Below are 19924 nucleotides of genomic sequence, written 5' to 3'. Positions count from 1 at the left end.
TTAGAGAACTGGTTCGTGAACTGGATAAGAGAACTGGTTCATAGATTTGTTTCGTGAACTGGTTCGTGAACTGGTTCAGAAAACTGGTTCGTGAACTGGTTCGTGAACTGGATCAGAGAACTGGTTCAGAGAACTGGTTCGTGAACTGGATCAGAGAACTGGATCAGAGAACTGGTTCGTGAACTAGTTCAGAGAACTGGTTCAGAGAACTGGTTTGTGAACTGGTTCAGAGAACTGGTTCTGGTTCGTGAACTGGTTCAGAGAACTGGTTCGTGAACTGGTTCGTGAACTGGATCAGAGAACTGGTTCGTGAACTGGTTCAGAGAACTGGTTCAGAGAACTGGTTCGGGAACTGGTCCAGTGAATCTGGAGGATCTGATGGTTTCTAGATGCTGAACTTCTTTGTTTTGTTCAGCTCGTTCTCCTGCCTGCGTGTTGCCTTCATGTCCTCAGTCAGTGTGGGATTTCTCATTTGTTCTCCATTTGCTGCTCACAAACTGTTTTGTTCAAACTGCTGGAAGTTTCAGTTCTTTCCATGTCTGCATGATGCTCAGAACTTCCTGCTGGTAATTTTAAGCTTTTCATCAAAAGTCGATTTAAAGAGTTTTTGGTGTAAAGCAGCAACATCTCCGAGTCGGTCTGAACCGTTTGGGTTTGACATCAGGATGGTTCTGAAATGAAGGAAGAATATTTCTAGACATCTGGAGGTTCGTGCGAAACCAAACAGAACGGTGCCGGTTTTGGGTTCTGACCGGTACCAGAATCCACCTGTAGGCCGACGTTCGATTTAAGGAGGAAATCCAGGAGACGGCTGGAGCGATGAGAGAAACGTCTGACTGCAGCAAGAACTTGACTCATGATTCAGAAATCAGCTGGACCAGATGCAGATCACCCACATACTGGACATGATCTGATCTGCTGTCCAGCAGGGGGCAGCAGAGACGGGTCAGAGGCAGTGAGGAGGCCTGGGGGGTCCGTGTGGAACCACCAGGAGGAACGTCGGCGTGACGTTCCGACTGAAATCGATTTGAAAAGTATTGGATCCAGGAACCGGTCCGAACTGCCGGACTCCGCTTTGGAAAGAAAAAAGGTTTCATGCTGTTCAGACGAACCCAATGTTTCCATCTCTGCTCTGCTTATGGACTAGATTATTAATCTGGATTATAGTTTATTCCCTGAACTTCCTGTTTAGTTTATGAGCAGAAAGTTGAAGTTTAAACTTTCATAAAAGCTCTCAGCTGTAATCCTGGACGTCTAGTTGGTTGTTTTCTGAAGCTTCAGAAAGGAAATAAGTTTCCAGTATTTTGATGCCAAACCCAGATGTTTCAGACTGTAATCCTAATCTGCTGCCTGCACTCTGTGATCACATTAACAATCAAACAGCCGATGAATGAAAACGTCGTGAAGCAAAGTGTCAGTTCCTCTGCGTCAGTGGAGCCGCAGCGGGTCCTGCATGTTCCAGTTCTTCCCTGCTGGCAGTAACTTCCTCCTCAGCAGGTCAAAGTTCCTCTAATGAGCCGTCATTGGATCCAGGTGAGGACAGAACTGGACCGCGCAGGACGCCGGGCCTCCAGGACCCACTGTGGCTCCACTGACCTTCGTTTTCTGAACAAACCCGAGTCTTGGGAAGCATTTCCTTCCTTAGCTTTAAACAGTTCTAAGAAGTTCTGCTGGATGGGATAAAAAGATAAAACCAGAAACTCAGTAGTTTACAGATGGTCCCTGAATGCACCATCAACGCCCATCGGAGCTTTAAAAGGTCAAAGGTCGTTGAACCGACCCAAAACAGCACCACTTTAAACGCCTCTAAAAAATAACTTTCCCCAAAAGAAAAACTTTAAAACTTAGTTTACATCCTGGTGCAGTGGATGCAGCGTTCAGCACAGAACACACCCAGAGGCCGCCGCAGGTTCGATTCCCGGCCGGGTGACCTTTGCTTCTCTCAATAGCCACTTTTCTGTCAATTCACTGTCAAATAAAGAGCCAATAAAACCTTTGAAAAACTTTTACATCCTTATGATAACTTCCTCATTACACAAGAAAACAAAATAAAGTTTCATTAGAAGAAAATCAATTTTCTTATTTATAGAAAAATATTGTCTCAACATGAGGAAACAAATCCTGGAAACATTTCTCAATATTTGGGATATTTTCTGGTCATTTTTCAGATAATATTCAGATATTTTATCAGTAAATCAAGAATTGACAAAGAAATGATCCAAGTTGGAGAAAAATGTTTTCTGTAAAAAAAAAAAAAAGCATTTTTTTGCATATATTTAAGATATTTATTTGTGAATCTTTTTCTCCCCAACCCAAAATATATCCCCATTTTGGGACAATAAATTATTAAAAAATGAATCAATTATAGATTAAAATATTTTCAGATTCCTCCAAAAACATTCATATTCTGATATTTTCTCTTTCTTATGAGGAAATGAGGACCTGATGTGAAGGAGACATTTCCTGCAGATGATCAAATAATGAAAAACATTTCATTTGTTTTCCTTGGAAAGAAATTATCTCGTTATCTTGAGATAATTAATTAAGGAAACTGAAGAAGCAATTATCTGAAGATGATTTCATATTTTTAACTTTTCTAAGATTTATTGATTTTTCCTGAAATAAATATCTTAAGATGACAAAATACGTCGTCATTATCTTGAGTTTTATTGTGTTAAAATAAAACATCTTGAAATATTTTTATTAATATTTGATGAGAAATAAATAAAAATTTTCTCTATCTGAAGATATGTCATTTTTGTTGAGGTTCTTTCTGCACTAAATTAAACTTGTTTAATGTCAGATTCTCTTGTTTCTTCAGAAAACCTCCTAGACATGATTTAATGGAGGACTTAAAGCTCCTTGTGTTTCTGTAGCTGTGCGTCTCTAATCTTCGTCGTCTTTGCTTCAACCCAACCAGAAAACATCGGAGCAGCTGAAAGAAGAGGAAAGGAGGAAGCTGGCCGAGGTTCAGGCCGAGCTGGACAAGCAGAAGCGGCTGGCTGAAGCTCAGGCTCAGTCGGCAGCCAGGGCGGAGCAGGAGGCGGAGGAGCTGAAGCTGCAGATGCAGCAGGAGGCCAGCAGGAGGCAGGGCGCGGCCGCCGACTCCGAGCAGCAGAAGAAGAACATCCAGCAGGAACTGCAGCAGCTGAGGAGTCTGTCGGAGCAGGAGGCCAGGTCCAAGAGCCAGCAGCTGCAGGAGGCGCTGGACAGCCGCTCCAAGATCGAGGAGGAGATCCGCCTGGTCCGCATCCAGCTGGAGACCACCATGAGGCAGAAGACCTCCGCCGAGTCCGAGCTGCAGAGCCTCCGGGACAGGGCCGCCGAGGCCGACACGCTCCGCAGGGCCGCTCAGGACGAGGCGGAGCGGCTCCGCAGGCAGGTGGCAGAGGAGACCCAGAAGAAGAAAACCGCAGAAGACGAGCTGAAGCGCAAAGCAGAAGCCGAGAGGGAGGCGGCCAAGCAGAAGCAGAAAGCCCTGGAGGAGCTGCAGAGGTTCAAAACGCAGGCGGAGGAGGCGGAGCGGCGCGTGAAGCAAGCTGAGGAGGAGCAGCTGAGGCAGGTCAAGGTGGTGGAGGAGGTGGCACAGCGGAGCGCCGCCACCCAGATGCAGACCAAGGTCTCGCTGTTCACCGAGAAGACCACCCAGCTGGAGGAGTCGCTGAAGAAGGAGCAAGGCGCGGTACTGCAGCTGCAGGAAGAAGCCGAGCGGCTCAGGAAGCTGCAGGATGAAGCCGACAGAGCCAGGCAGCAGGCGGAGCAGGAGCTGGAGACATGGAGGCAAAAAGCCAACGAGGCGCTGCGCCTGCGGCTGCAGGCAGAGGAGGAAGCCCAGAAGAAGAGCCAGGCTCAGCAGGAGGCCGAGCGGCAGAAGGTCGAAGCCGAGCGAGACGCCAAGCGGAGGACCAAGGCGGAGGAGGCGGCGCTGAAACAGAAGGACAGCGCCGAGAAGGAGCTGGAGAAGCAGCGGCAGTTCGCCGAGCAGATTGCTCAGCAGAAACTGTCCGCTGAGCAGGAGTGCATCCGTCTCAAGGCCGACTTCGAGCACGCCGACCAGCAGAGGGCGCTGCTGGACAGTGAGCTGCAGCGGCTGAAGAACGAGGTCAGCGCCGCAGAGAGCCAGAGGAAACAGCTGGAGGACGAGCTGGCCAGGGTCCGCGGAGAGATGGACATCCTGCTGCAGATGAAGGTCAAAGCTGAGCAGGAGACGCTGTCCAAGACGGAGAAGAGCAAGCAGCTGCTGGAGTCAGAGGCTCTGAAGATGAAGCAGCTGGCCGAGGAGGCGGCACGGCTCCGAGGCGTCGCTGAGGAGGCCCAGAGGCAGCGGCAGAGGGCCGAGGAAGAGGCGGCGCAGCAGAGGGCCGAGGCAGAGAAGATCCTCAAGGAGAAGCTGGCCGCCATCGACGAGGCCACGCAGGTGAAGACGCAGGCAGAGATCGCCCTGAAGGCCAAGGAGGCCGAGAACGAGAGGCTGAAGAGGAAGGCTGAGGAAGAGGCGTATCAGAGGAAGCTCCTGGAGGACCAGGCCGCCCAGCACAAGCAGCAGATCGAGGAGAAGATGAGTCAGCTGAAGGGCTCGTCCGAGTCCGAGCTGGAGAGGCAGAAGACGGTGGTGGACGAAACTCTGAGGCAGAAGACGGTGGTGGAGGAGGAGATCCGCATCATCAGGCTCAACTTTGAGAAAGCAGCGAAGGAGAAGTCCAGCCTGGAGCAGGAGCTGAAGAAGCTGAAGGATGCTGCAGAGCAGACGCAGAAGAGCAGGCTGAAGGCCGAAGAAGAGGCGGAGAAACTGAAACAACTGGCAGCAGAGGAGGAGAAGAAGAGGAAGGAAGCTGAGGAGAACATGAAGAGGATCACTGCTGCAGAAGAAGAGGCGGCTCGCCAATGCAAGGCCGCTCAGCAGGAAGTGGAGCGGCTCAAGAAGAAGGCGGAGGAAGCCAACCAGCAGAGGAGCAACGCCGAGAAAGAGGCGGAGAGGCAGGTGGTCCTGGCAAAGGAAGCGGCGCAGAAATGCAGCGCTGCAGAGCAGAAGGCCCAAAACGTCCTGAGCAAGAACAAAGAGGACGTCCTCGCTCAGGAGAAGCTCAGAGACGAGTTTAACAACGCAAAGAAGCTCGCCGAAGTCGCTGAGAAGGCCAAAGAGGAGGCAGAGAAAGAGGCGGCGTTGCTTCGCCAGAAAGCCGAGGAGGCCGAGAAGCAGAAAAAATCTGCAGAAGAAGAAGCCGCGAAACAGGCCAAGGCTCAACAAGATGCAGAGAGACTGAGGAAAGAGGCGGAGGAGGAGGCATCGCGGCGGGCTGCAGCCGAAGCTGCGGCGCTGCAGCAGAAGCAGCAGGCGGATGCAGACATGGCCAAACATAAGAAGGAGGCGGAGCAGGCGCTGAAGCAGAAGTCTCAGGTAGAGAAGGAGCTGTCAGCCATCAAGCTGCAGCTGGAGGAAACAGACAAGCAGAAGGAGCTTCTGGATGCTGAGCTGCAGAGAGTTAAAGGAGAAGTCAACGACGCCGTCAAACAGAAAGCGCAGGTGGAGCAAGAGCTCTCCAGAGTCAAGAATCAGATGGACGAGCTCCTCAAAGTCAAACTGAAAATCGAGGAGCAAAACCGCCTCCTCCTGCAGAAAGACCAAGACAACACCCAGAAGTTGCTCCAGGAGGAGGCTGAGAAGATGCAGCACCTGGCAGCAGAGGCCGCTCGGCTCGCAGTGCAGGCTGAAGATGCAGCCAGGCAGAGGCAGGCGGCTGAGGCAGACCTTGCTGAGCAGAGAGCGCTCGCTGAGAAGATGCTGAAGGAGAAGATGCAGGCCATCCAGGAGGCCATAAGACTGAAGGCTGAAGCTGAGGAGCTGCAGAAGCTGAAGGACCAGGCCCAGGAGACGGCTAAAAAACTACAGCAGGACAAACAGCAGATCCAGCAGCGCCTCCATAAGGACACTGAAGACTTCCAGAAATCTCTGGAAGTGGAGCGCTCCAGGCAGCTGGAAGCATCTGCTGAGGCAGAGAAGCTGAAGCTCAGAGTCATGGAGCTCAGCGCCGCCCAGACGAAAGCCGAGGGCGAGGCCAAGAAGTTCAGGAAGCAAGCCGATGAAGCTAAAGCTCGTCTGCAGGAGACCGAAAAACAGGCAACGGAAACCGCGGTGCAGAAGCTGGAGACGCAGAGGCTGCAGAGCACCAGAGAGGCTGACGATCTGAAGAGAGCCATCGCTGAGCTGGAGGACGAGAAGAAGAAGCTGAGAAAAGATGCTGAGGAGCTGCAGAAGAAAACCCAGCAGGTGGAGTTACTAAAATACAGAAACTAATGAGATGTTGATGTTAAGTTCATGACTAGAAGTCATGAGTGATTTTCTCTGACCAACTTTATCTTCCTTTCTTCGGACAGATGGCGACCGCCCAGCAGGAGCAGATCGAGCAGCAGAAGGTCATCCTTCAACAGTCGTTCCTCAGTGAGAAGGAGCTGCTGCTGAAGAGAGAGCGAGCCATTGAAGACGAGAAGAAAAAGCTGGAGAAGCAGTATGAGGAGGAGGTGAAGAAGGCCAAGGCGTTCAAAGAAGAACAGGAGCGCCAGCGTGCTCTCATGGAGGAGGAGAGGAAGAAGCTGCAGGCCGTGATGGACGAGGCTGTAAAGAAGCAGAAAGAGGCAGAAGAAGAGATGAAAGCCAAGCAGAGGGAGGTGGAGGAGCTTGAGAAGAAGAGGCTGGAAGAGGAGAAACTCCTGGAGGATGAGAACAAGAAGCTCAGAGAGAAACTCCAGAGCCTGGAAGGAGCTTCTAAAACGGGAACGACCAAAACTAAGGAAATGGAAGTTCAGACGGATGACGTTCCCGAGGAGCAGCTGGTCTCCATGACGATGGTGGGAACAACCAGAAAGGTTCTGAATGGTGCCGTCGAAGTGGACGGGGTGAAGAAAGATGGAGGATCTCCCTACACATTTGATGGAATCAGAGAGAAGGTTCCTGCAGAGAGACTCTTTGACCTCGGTGTCCTGACCAAGAAGGACATGGACAAACTAAGAAAAGGCAAAGTGACCGTGCAGGAGCTGGAGAAGACGGACAAAGTTCGATCATGTCTGAAGGGCCAGAACTGCGTCGGAGGCATCCTGACTCCATCTAAGGAGAAGATGAGCATCTACAACGCCATGACAGAAAACAAGATCACTCCGGACTCTGCCACCATGCTTCTGGAATCTCAAGCAGCTTCAGGCTTCATTGTTGATCCGGTGAAAAATAAACTTCTGTCTGTAGACGAGGCTGTTAAGGAGGAGTTAGTTGGGCCTGAGCTCCACGACCGGATGCTTTCTGCTGAGCGCGCAGCCACTGGCTTTAGAGATCCGTACACTGGAGCCAGAATCTCTCTGTTTGAGGCCATGAAGAAGGGCCTCATTGATAAAGAGCAAGCCACCAAATTCCTGGATGTGCAGCTCGCCACGGGTGGGATAGTGGATCCCATCAACAGTCACAGAGTCCCACTTCAGACAGCTTACAAGCAAGGCCACTTTGATGCAGACATGAACAAGAAACTCAGTGAAGAGCCCAAGTCATTCACTGACCCCAGCACTCAGGAGCCACTCACCTACAAACAGCTGCTGGAGAAATGCACCAAAGACCCAGACACCGGCCTGATGATGTTACCGGTGACGGAAAGAGCCGGTCAGAGAGAGAGAACCTACACGGATATGGAGACTAGAGAGGTGTTCAGCAGATCCAGTGTTGATGTTCCATTTGGAAAGTTCAAAGGAAAGACCGTCACCATCTGGGAGGTGATAAATTCAGAGTATTTCACAGAGGAGCAAAGAAGAGAACTGATCCGTCAGTATAAGACAGGCAAGATCACCGTAGAGAAGGTCATCAAGATCGTCATCACTGTTGTGGAAGACAAGGAGAAGGACAGTGGAAATGTCTTCAATGGTCTGAGGGCTCCAGTGAGCGCTACTGAGCTGCTCGAGTCTAAGATTATAAACAAAGACTTGTTCAACAAGCTGAGCAATGGGAAGATCTCAGTTAAAGAAGTTTCTGAGATGGATGCTGTGAAGAAGGCTCTGCAAGGAACGCCCAGCATCGCAGGTCTCCTGAATGAACCAACCAAAGAGAAAATGCCGTTCTATCAAGCCTTGAAAAAGGAATTACTCTCCCCAGAGACGGCTGTGAATCTCCTCGAAGCTCAAGCAGCAACAGGATTTATGATAGATCCTGTAAAAAATGAGCGTATGCCTGTCGATGAAGCTGTTAAATCAGGTCTTGTTGGTCCAGAGCTGCACGAACGCCTCCTGTCAGCAGAGCGAGCCGTCAGCGGCTACAGAGATCCCTACACAGGGAAAAAGGTGTCTGTTTTTGAAGCCATGAGCAAAGGCCTGGTAAAGAAAGACCAAGGCATCCGTCTGCTGGAAGCTCAGCTCTCAACAGGAGGAGTTATTGATCCCATTAAAAGCTGTCGCATCCCTAATGAGGTCGCCTGCAAGCGAGGATACTTTGATGAAGAAATCGACAAGACTCTGAATCAAAACACAGACGAGACAAAAGTTTTTTATGATCCCAACTCACAGCAAGATGCCACCTACGCACAACTCATGTATAAATGTGTCACAGACAAAGAAACTGGATTGCCATTACTTCCTCTGTCAAAGAAGGCTCCAAAGCCGAAGGAGGACAAACGCATAACAGAGGCCAAAACGAAAGAGGCCCTAAGCCAGAAGACAATGGAGCTGGAATATGGACCCTTCAAAGGAAGAAAAGTCACAATCTGGGAAATCATAAACTCTAAGTACATCACTGAGGAACAGAGACTGGAGCTGATCCGTCAGTACAGGATGGGACTGGTAACAATCGAGAAGCTCATAAAGATTGTGATAACAACCATTGATGAAAAAGAGGACAAAACCAAGGAAGAAGCTTGTTTTGAAGGCCTGAGAGAACCAGTCACCGCCAGCTCTCTGTTTGATTCCAACATCATTGACAAGGCCACATTTGACCAACTCCAGCAGGGTAAGAAGGCTCCCAAAGAGGTTGGTCAGACTGACAGAGTCAGAAAGTACCTGCATGGCACTGACCGCATCGATGGCGTCACCATGGAAGGCTCAGATGAGAAGTTAAGCATTTATGAAGCTATGAAACGGCGTGTTTTACAGCATAGTACTGGACTGGCTCTTCTTGAAGCCCAAGCTGGTACCGGATTTATAACCGAACCAGTAAAAAACCAGAAATATTTTGTGGATGATGCTGTGAAGGCTGGAGTTGTTGGTCCTGAGCTTCATGAGAAACTTCTTTCAGCTGAAAAAGCAGTCACAGGATACAAAGACCCATATACGGGCAACAAGATCTCCCTGTTCCAGGCCATGAAGAAGGAACTGGTGTTAAGGGAGCATGCTATTCCTATTCTAGAAGCTCAGATCACAACTGGTGGAATAATCGATCCAGTTAGCAGCCATCGTGTTCCCAATGATGCAGCCATCCAGCGGGGCTTCTTCAGTAAAGAAATGTTGAAATCATTCAGCGAAGAGACAGGCGACATCAAAGGCTTCACCAACCCCAACACCAACGAACGGGTAACTTACAGACAGCTGCTGGAGAAATGCAGAAGAGACCCCAACACTGGTCTGTGCTACCTGCCTCTGTCAAAAGTTGAAGCTCCTGCAGTGACTGAGAAATCCTATGAGTACACAGAGGAGCAAGCTCAACAAGACCTAGCCAACACTCAGATTGAGATCCCTCATCAGAGCTTTGCAGGAAAGAGCTTGACCATCTGGGAGGTGATGAACTCAAACTTGCTTCCTGAAGAGGAGAGGCGGCGGCTCCTGGAGCAGTACCGCTTGGGCCAGATCACAAAGGAAAGGATGCTCATCATCATCATCGAAATCATTGAGCAAAGAGAAACTCTGAAGCTGGAGCAGACCATGTCATGTGACGTGATCAGGAGAAGGGTTACTATCGAGGAGCTGTACAGCGCTCGGATTATTGACCTGCAGACGTACAACCTCCTGAAACAGGAGAAGATGAGCGTCCAGGAGGTGATGGAGATGCCGTCAGTGAAGCAGTACCTCTTTGGAACAGGTTGCATTGCGGGAATCATGTCAGACAGTCCTCCTAAAATCAGCATTTACCACGCTATGAAGAACGGCCAGATTAAGCCTGAAGTCGCTGTGAAACTTCTCGAAGCGCAGGCAGCAACAGGATTCATGATCGACCCTGTGAAAGACGAGCTCCTAACCGTTGATGAAGCTGTACGTAAGGGCCTTGTTGGGCCTGAGATCCATGACAAACTGCTCTCAGCTGAGCGTGCAGTAACAGGATACAAGGATCCGTACAGCGGAAAAGTCATTTCTCTCTTCCAGGCCATGAAGAAAGACCTGGTTTCCGAAGAATATGCCTTGAGGCTTTTGGAAGCCCAGAATGCCACTGGAGGACTGATGGATCCGGAGTACTACTTCCACCTTCCGCTAGATGTGGCCATGCAGCGTGGCTACATTAACAAAGAAACCCTTGATAGGATAACTGAACCTACGGCGGACATCCGAGGTTACATTGACCCAACAACAGATGAGAAACAGACTTACGCTCAGCTGCTGAAGAGATGCAGAGTTGATAAAGAAAGTGGACTCCGGCTGCTTTCCCTGGCAGACAGACGACTTCTCTTCAAGGGTCTTAGAAAAACCATCCCTGCAGATGAGCTCCTCCGTTCACAGATTATTGACCAGAAGACCTACAGCGAACTCATTGAAGGCATCATCACGGTGGAGGAGGTCAGCAGAGACCTGAAGAAGTACCTCGAGGGCACCAGCTGCATAGCAGGCGTTTATGTCGAATCTTCCAAAGACCGTCTTTCTATTTACCAAGCAATGAAGAAGAACATGATCAGGCCGGGAACCGCCTTTGAGCTGCTTGAAGCTCAAGCTGCTACAGGATATGTGATTGACCCCATCAAGAACCTGAAACTGAATGTCACAGAGGCTGTTAAAATGGCCGTTGTTGGCCCAGAGTTTAAAGACAAACTCCTCTCAGCTGAACGAGCCGTCACAGGCTACAGAGACCCTTACTCTGGCCAGGTAGTCTCTCTGTTCCAGGCTATGAAAAAGAATCTGATTCTGAAAGACCATGGCATTCGGCTACTGGAGGCCCAGATCGCTACTGGGGGGATCATCGATCCCCAGGAGAGCCACCGTTTGCCCATTGAAACAGCATATGAACGTGGCCTCTTTGATGAGGAAATGAACACGATTCTCACTGATCCCTCTGATGACACAAAGGGCTTCTTTGACCCAAACACAGAGGAAAACCTCACCTACCTGCAGCTGATGGAGAGATGCATGACGGACCCAGAGACCGGCCTTCGTCTCCTGCTGCTGAAAGAGAAGAAACGCGAGAGGAAGACGTCGTCCAAGTCTTCGGTTCGTAAGCGAAGGGTTGTCATCGTCGATCCAGAATCGGGCAAAGAGATGTCCGTTTATGAAGCGTACCAAAAAGGTCTGATTGATCACCAGACCTATATAGAGCTTTCAGAGCAGGAGTGTGAGTGGGAGGAGATAACGATAACCTCCTCGGATGGAGTCGTAAAGTCCATGATCATCGACAGAAGGTCTGGACGGCAATATGACATTGACGATGCCATCACAAGAGGCCTGATAGATAAGTCTGCTCTGGATCAGTACCGAGCTGGAACCCTGTCCATAACAGAGTTCGCAGACATGCTGTCCGGAAACATGAGCGGCAGTAGATCACGCTCATCCTCCTTTGGCTCCTCTTCCTCCTACACCGCCAGCCCGGTGCCTTCCATAAAAACACCCGCAACCACGTGGAATGACCCAACTGAGGAGACCGGGCCTGTGGCCGGGATACTGGACACAGACACACTGGAGAAGGTTTCCATCACAGAGGCCATTCACCGAAATCTTGTGGACAACATAACAGGTCAAAGGCTCCTGGAAGCTCAGGCCTGCACTGGAGGGATCATTGACCCGAACACAGGAGAGAAGTTCTCTGTGGCTGATGCAATGAATAAAGGGCTGGTGGATAAGATCATGGTGGACCGCATCAGTTTAGCCCAGAAGGCGCACAATGGGTTTGAAGATCCCCGAACTAAGAGCAAAATGTCTGCTGCTCAAGCTCTGAAGAAAGGATGGCTTTACTACGAAGCCGGACAGCGGTTCCTTGAGGTCCAGTATCTCACTGGTGGGCTGATTGAACCAGATGCTTCTGGTAGAGTCTCCATTGATGAGGCTGTGAAGAAGGGCACCTTAGACGCCCGCACCGCCCAGAAGTTACGAGATGTCAGCGCGTATTCCAAGTACCTCACCTGCCCCAAAACCAAGCTCAAGATCTCCTACAAGGACGCCATGGAGAGAAGCATGATTGAGGAGGGAACCGGTCTCCGGCTGCTCGAAGCTTCGTCTCAGTCCACCAAAGGCCTTTACAGTCCGTATAGCATCAGCGGCTCTGGCTCTGCGACCGGATCCCGCTCTGGTTCCAGAACCGGCTCCAGGTCCGGCTCCAGGAGAGGAAGCTTTGATGCCACAGGGTCGAGTTTCACAACAACCTTCTCGTCGTCATCCTACGGTTCGCCGAGCTACAGCCGGCGGTACTGAGCAGGAGGCGGAGCAACGCTCACCAGATGCCTGCATCCCTGTGGAATAAAGACCTCCTTTATTCTGCTCTGCATGGGGGTGTTACAAAACTTTCCTTTTTCCACCAATATATTCATTCGCTTTATTGTATATCTTACACTGTATGGCACCTCATCAGATCCATAGTCATGAACTGTAAGCATTACAGCCGACCACCTACAGCCTACCTGACTAACAGTTTTAAAATAAACGTCTAGTCTTCCGGAAACACTCATTTATTTCCTAGAAAAATTGTTATCAGAACCAGACCGGATGTACAAACTAGGGTATCTGAACATGTGTATATTTCTGAAAGGACAAAAAGCTTCTCTGCAGAGCAGAATATGGAGTCTATCGATAGTGTGCCTCAAGAACGCCAAGCTTCAAGATCTTCTCTCTCCTGAGCCACACTGCCATATTTACACTATAAACCCAACTTCATAACCATAAACCCTGCAGTCGGAGCAACATGTGCACACTGTGAGATGGACACATAGCAAGAGAGACCTGGGGACACTTTGACCAACACCAATAAATCCCTGCTGTTCTGGACGGCAGAAAGGTAAATCTAGAGAGAAGCATTTCTGATCTGATGCCAGATTGTGGGAATCTGATGTTTTGTCCTGTTCCAGGAAGTGCCTTCAGCCTTCAGCTGGTCTCTCTGCTCAGACGTCAGCACTGGACTCCAGTGGACGCTGCTCCTCGGGATTGAAACTCCCTGCTCTGCTGCTCAGTCTGCTTGCTTAGCAAATGCTCCTCGTCTTTCACTGGGAGAAGCTGCAGACCTCAAACTGGTGCCTGACTGAAAGGTGAGCAGGTTTCCAGTCCGGCTGCAGAAGAAACACCTAAACTTATTAGCCAAGATTAAGATCATAGCATTGACTTTGTTTTCCAGGCGATGTATGGCGACGGTAGCGATGATTAGTAAAAAAGTTTCTTTGAGAAAGATCTTCAAGCTTCGCAGCTCAGCCAGTTTTTATATTTGACTCTACACAGCTTCGTTTTGATGGTAGATTTTCTTTGTAAAGCAGCACATTTGATCTATAGCTCCTTTTATTTTCATACTCTATATTTCTGCTTTGCATGATTTACTAACATATAAAAGACATAACAGCTATATCCTTTAAAAGCTTATTTTTTTGCTGTGTTTGAGGTTTGAAGGATGTTTGAGAGGAGTCATCCAGCCTTGTTTGGTGTGTCTATAAGTAAATGGGACAAGAACATTTATTGTTACACCTTAAGCCTGTAAATAAACACAAAAATGAAAAGAACTAAATATGTTTCTTTAATTTTGTTTTGTTTGCTGTATGAATAAAGACTGAAAAATCACTTCTAAAATAAACATACAAGGTTTAGTTTTTCTAATAAATGTAGGTAAAATGAAACTATCCAACTTAAAAAGATCAAGCAAGACGTCCACGTCTCACAAACGGCTGTTGAAATAATATATTTTTATGTTTTTCACTTTAAATATCAATCAGCCTACAATATTAAAATCAATATTTTGAGGGATTTAACCCTTAAAGGCTGTTATTAAGAATAGTTAAATTTCTACAAAGTAGTCAGTGATTATTATTATTATTATATTTGTATTGTCAAAAATGTAGGAGTCTACTTCCTAGATTCAGCACTAAGAATATTATAAATTGCCACATTTTGCAATTTAAACAGATAATCATTATAACAATGTTATTTATTTTCTAAATCATACAGATTAAAGGCAAACTTTAGATTATTTGGACAAACCAATAGTCTGTTTCCGAGATGTAAAAATATTAAATATTTATACTTTTGCATTTTTTTTCTTTTAACCTAAAATATTATCAAATAATATTGTTCATATTTTGGAGATTTTAATTATTTAAAGTCTCATATGATTAAAGATTTTTGCTGTTTTATAGAAGTTATAAAAACGAAAAATAAACAATAAAAAAAGATTGTTATATAAAAATATTCTGCAAGTTTTTCATAAGATTTGTTAATGTGCGGTTGTCTTTGTTCTTTATGTCTGAGTTTATTGAAAATGAAGCTATTTACAGGTGCTGGTCATAAAATTAGAATATTGTGATGAAGTTCATTATTTTCCNTAATTTTTTTTAAAAATTTTGGTTTTTTTGGGGAAAAAATTTTTTTTTTTTTTTTTTTTTTTTTTTTTAAATCAACATTGTCCTTAATACTCCGTTATAGCACTGAGCCTTCCTGTTACTTGCTGAGTTTGCCTCTCTCTCAGCCATATTCACGTCTCAGGTCCTGAACACGCTGCTTCTCTTCTGAAGCTTCTGCTCTGGGTTTTCTGGCTGAAAGTTTGGCCATGTTTCCATGACGATACTCTTGCTTTTTTGCTTTTTCCGAACAATTAAAAACGGCATATTATGCAGACATTTTGAATGTAGCTGCTGCACATTATTATAATTTTTCTTAGTAAATACAGTGGTGTAATTTTCCTTTCCAGCTGATGATCCATCCAGACCCAACCAAACGACCATCGGTCTCTGACCTCATCAAGCACCCGGTGCTGCTGACGGCTGCCAGGATGAGCGCCGACCAGCTCCGAGTCGAGCTCAACGCTGAGAAGTTTAAGAACGCTCTGCTGCAAAAGTAAGTGCAGCGCAAGGAGCAGCAGCTGTTTCCAGGAAGAACGAGTTCAGTTCGTCACCGTCTGGAAACACTCAGTGGAAACGCCACGGTTTCCCATTTAAAACCAAGTTTTCAATTTAAAGTTGGATCATGTTTTTTATCTAACAGATGTTCGTTTGTCACATATTGATAATGTTGTAAAGAAGACGATGGAAAACGTAAATTTGTTAATTACTATTATTTTAGTTATCGGTTATTTTGATTAATTGTATAATAAATTTTCCACATTCTGCACATTTTTCAAGGCCATTTTTTCCCACAATATTGAAAATACATTTAATATCCGAATAAAGAAATAATTCCATTCTATTTTTGAAAGAAAATTTTCCTGCAGTGCAACAACGTAGCATTCCTTTAGTGGACGCATGATTGTAGCAAAAAACCACGTCCAATATCTACATGTGAAAATTTTATTTTTTTTTAATTAACCAAATTAATATGGGCAGCAAAAGGAGCTTAATAGTAATTTAATTTTTATTTATTTCCAGAATTTAAAGGAGGATAGGCTAAAACTATGATACTTGGAGTTCTGGTAGAATATATTTATAGACTAAGGTTTTTTTTTTTTTTTCCCCATCTTAAATTAACAATGTTTGTTTTTTTGTTCAGTTTTAGTTTATTTACTACTCTGAGGATGTTGTTCCTTCATCAGTTGGCCTTTTTATGAGCCAGATGCTCCAGTTAACGATTAATCACTACTTACTAAATTAGTTGACGATTATTTCAATTCAATTAATCGTTTCAGCCCAATATTTGATAGTTGTAAACCAAAATGAAAGCTGAATGGAAGAGTTTTCAAGCGCATATTGTGCAAAAATATTAAACCTCTATGCTACTTTTATAAATAACAGCAGTTTAGCAACCTGATAATTTAAAAATGTGAAATCATCTCAAACGATCAGATTAAGATAAGATACATAATTTAAACTTTTTTTTGTTAAAAAAAAAAACTCAGCTGTGAACCAATTTTACTTCTGACTTTTGACTATATGTTGCATTCTTTCAGTGATTTATTTATTGATGTCTCATGAAAACGAACTGTTAAACCGTTGGTATAATCTGATGAAGAATCAAACGAACCCACGCACGCCACTTCCTGTTGCTCTCGAGTTCAGACTTGTAACTCTTCTCCTCTGCGTCTTCCTCAGAGAACTGAAGAAAGCCCAGCAGGCCAGAGCTGCGGCCGAAGAGAAGGTGCTGTCCACCGACCGGATCCTGACCCGCTCCACGCTCCAGTCCAACCCCAGAACTTCCAGACTCATTGGGAAGAAGATGAACCGGTCGGTCAGCCTCACCATCTACTGACCTGAAACCCCAAAGGCTCATGGACCTTTCTTAAGGAGTAGAAGCGGTCAGGTTTTTGGAGAAGAACCCCCCCCGTCCGTTATTGTTGGGATCTTCTGCCCGACCCGAGCTGTAGACTGTTGCTACACCAAACTGGAAGTTCTCTCAATAAACTCTGGTGTAGTTCAGCCGCGTTTCTGGTGGACCTTTTTTATTTTTTATTTTTATTTTTTTTCTCCTTTTTGGCGGAGGGGGGGGAGAAACTCTTATTTCCTTAAAGGTAGTTGGTTTACCTTTCACTCTCAGTCATTCCTTAAGTTTGCCAAGACGTCAAGCTCTTTGCCAGGTTGCCCGGACGACAGCGGATCCTGCCAGCGACGCGTCGCTCCCTCCGGAGTGAATGTACTTTCCTTTAGCCGTGCGCACCTTACTGCCTGATGTTCTGGAAACTGACCATGTCTGTTTGGAAAGGAGCACTTTGTAGGGCAACATGTGGTACTACTGCTTACCACGGCGTTTTAAGGAAGACAAAAAAGGAAAATATCTTGCTGCTATTGATGTCATGTATGTGTCAGGGCTTCTACTCAAAGTTTGGATCGTTCTACAGATTAATCCACCATTCAACCCCCTCCCGTTTCAGTTTGGAGGGATTTTTGGATCATGTGATCTGAAGACTTCGTTCTGTTTTGAATTATAGAAACCAGTAATCGGACTCGTTATTTGAGAGGTTTTGGACGGATCCACTCTTTGGTTTTAGTTTCCCTGGTGATCTGTGCTTCCAGCCCCCCCAGCCCTCCTGTAGCATTAGAACAATCATTGTCCTGTCCTGCCATCGGCTTCCCAAAGCTCATAACCCAAATGTCAAAAGGATTACTCCTCTTCATGTTCTTGTAACCCCTAACACAAAGCGTTTGTTGCTGTAACATGTACATATGTTCTGTAATAAATTCTCATGAATCATCTTTTTGTTAAATTGTGGCGATCGCGTTATTTCCAAGGTCAAAAATGATATACAAGAGAAGAAGCCTTAATTGGAAACCATTTTCTGTAGTTAAAATAATTTGAACCAAATAAATTGGTTGCGGTATGAATAATGAGCTGAACTATTCAAAATTTTGGGATATTCCTCCAAATATGTTTGCTAATGTAGCAAGGTGTTTTTGATTGATCTTGGCAAAATACTTTAAGCCCAAGTGGACTGGATGTAGAGCATCAGCGAATGGCAGACTTTGACTGGGCTATTCAAACATGAATATAAGGATCAGGTCTCCTTTGAAAAAGATTCTTAATTGGTGATTTAAAAAATAAGAAATGTGCCCTGATCCAAATTTTTGCCATGCAGTAAAAGGAGGCTAAGTTGAAAGCACTAACAGACCACGAACATTTGATTAAATAAATGAAAATGTGAAAATAAAAGAAGGTTGAGTTTAAAAAAAACACGTGATTTACACTTTCTGTCTGTGTTGCTTCTCAGTACTTATTTACACACATACAGGTCCTTCTCAAAAAATTAGCATATTGTGATAAAGTTAATTATTTTCCATAATGTAGTGATAAAAATTAAACTGTCATATTTTAGATTCATTGCACACCAACTGGAATATTTCTGGTCTTTTATTGACTGATGATTTCGGCATACAGCTCAAGAAAACCCAAAATCCCCTATCTCAAAAAATTAGCATATCATGAAAAGGTTCTCTGAACGAGCAATTAACCTAATCATCTGAATCAACAAAGTAACTCTAAACACCTGCAAAAGATTCCTGAGGCTTTTAAAAACTTCTAGCCTGGTTCATTACTCAAAACCGCAGTCTTGAGTAAGACTGCTGACCTGACTGCTGTCCAGAAGGCCATCATTGACACCCTCAAGCAAGAGGGTAAGACAAAGAAAGACATTTCTGAATGAATAGGCTGTTCCCAGAGTGCTGTATCAAAGCACCTCAGTGGGAAGTCAGTGGGAAGGATTTAGTGTGGCAGAAAACGCTGCACAACGAGAAGAGGTGCAGTGTTTTCTGCTGAAGAAGGACCGATTCCAGACCTTGGGGGACCTGCGGAAGCAGTGGACTGAGTCTGGAGTAGAAACATCCAGAGCCACTGTGCACAGGCGTGTGTAGGAAATGGGCTACAGGTCCCTCATTCCCCAGGTCAAGCCACTTTTGAACCAAAAACAGCGGCAGAAGCGCCTGACCTGGGCTACAGAGAAGCAGCACTTTGGACCACTGTTGTTCGGTCCAAAGTACTTTTTTCGGATGAAAGCAAATTTTGCATTTTATTCGGAAATCAAGGTGCCAGAGTCTGGAGGAAGACTGGGGAGAAGGAAATGCCAGAAGTCCAGTGTCAAGTACCCACAGTCAGTGATGGTCTGGGGAGCCATGTCAGCTGCTGGTGTTGGTCCACTGTGTTTTATTGAGGGCAGGGTCAATGCAGCAGCTATCAGGAGATTTTGGAGCACTTCATGCTTCCATCTGCTGAAAAGCTTTATGGAGATGAAGATTTCATTTTTCAGCACAACCTGGCACCTGCTCACAGTGCCAAAACCACTGACCATGATATTACTGTGCTCATGAATCTGTGGGATATTGTGAAGAGAAAGTTGAGAGACGCAAGACCCAAAACTCTGGATGAGCTTAAAGCCGCTATCGAAGCATCCTGGGCCTCCATAACACCTCAGCAGAGCCACAGGCTGATTGCCTCCAGGCCACACCGCATTGAAGGCTGCAAAAGGATTCCTGACCAAGTATTGAGTGCATAACTGAACATGATTATTTGAAGGTTGACTTTTTTGGTATTAAAACACATTTCTTTTATTGGTCGGATGAAATATGCTAATTTTTTGAGACAGGGATTTTGAGTTTTCATGAGCTGTATGCCAAAATCATCCGTATTAAAACAATAAAAGACCAGAAATATTTCAGTTGGTGTGCAATGAATCTAAAATATATGACAGTTTAATTTTTATCATTACATTATGGAAAATAATGACCTTAATCACAATATGCAAATTTTTTGAGAAGGACCTGTACATATATATATTAAAATAAAAACTGAGTTCCATACTTTTAATTGAAATAAATTGTATGTTTCATTGAGAAGTGCCTTATGGTTATGCTATGCTGTACACAGACACTTGATGGCATGTCTTTTGGACGAAATTACAAAACAAATGTTTAAAACAAACGAGCGGGTAAGTTATTTTAATATATTAAGCATTTTCTTGTATTATGAAGCGTTTTTTCTTGAGTTTCAGACGTAATGTATTGATTTAAATTGGAATAACTTAACTGAAAAAGACGCCACGGGCGAAAATTTGTATGTTAGCTTGCTAAGCTAAGTTTTTTTTTTTTTTTTTTTTTTTTTTCGGAAAAAAAAAAAAAAAAAAAAAAAATTAAAAGGGATTTTAAACCAATTTTTTGTTTTA

General features: G+C 45.6%; 2 protein-coding genes across 4 annotated transcripts in view; both read left to right on the top strand.

The window, feature by feature from the left end:
* LOC106940834 (plectin-like) overlaps window positions 1–13856 on the top strand; it is a 41604-nt gene extending 27748 nt beyond the window's left edge. For all 3 annotated transcript variants that reach the window (XM_015023673.1, XM_015023672.1, XM_015023674.1), the window contains 3 exons: window positions 2921–6268; window positions 6376–13147; window positions 13218–13856. In XM_015023673.1, coding sequence (XP_014879159.1) covers window positions 2921–6268; window positions 6376–12567 — 9540 coding nt within the window. In that variant the 3' untranslated portion in view covers window positions 12568–13147; window positions 13218–13856. The remainder of the gene's footprint in view (window positions 1–2920; window positions 6269–6375; window positions 13148–13217) is intronic.
* A 1147-nt stretch (window positions 13857–15003) lies between these two features.
* On the top strand, window positions 15004–17475 carry LOC106940835 (wee1-like protein kinase). Its single transcript, XM_015023675.1, has 2 exons — window positions 15004–15183; window positions 16371–17475. Exons 1-2 carry the CDS (start codon window positions 15041–15043, stop codon window positions 16525–16527), a joined length of 300 nt encoding a protein of 99 aa, XP_014879161.1. The 5' UTR covers window positions 15004–15040; the 3' UTR covers window positions 16528–17475.
* Window positions 17476–19924: the final 2449 nt, after the last annotated feature.

The sequence above is a fragment of the Poecilia latipinna genome, unplaced genomic scaffold, assembly GCF_001443285.1.
Source record: "Poecilia latipinna isolate Pla-1442-1.1 unplaced genomic scaffold, P_latipinna-1.0 Scaffold3381, whole genome shotgun sequence".
Taxonomy (NCBI): Eukaryota; Metazoa; Chordata; class Actinopteri; order Cyprinodontiformes; family Poeciliidae; genus Poecilia; species Poecilia latipinna.
The sequence above is the reverse complement of the archived record's forward strand: the minus strand, read 5'-3'. Positions and strand labels throughout refer to the sequence as shown.

Coding starts and splice junctions, on each gene's coding strand:
- LOC106940835 (XM_015023675.1), top strand. CDS start 15,041: ATGATCCATCCAGACCCAACCAAACGACCATCGGTCTCTGACCTCATC. Junction 15,184..16,370: donor AAGAACGCTCTGCTGCAAAA/GTAAGTGCAGCG, acceptor CGTCTTCCTCAG/AGAACTGAAGAAAGCCCAGC.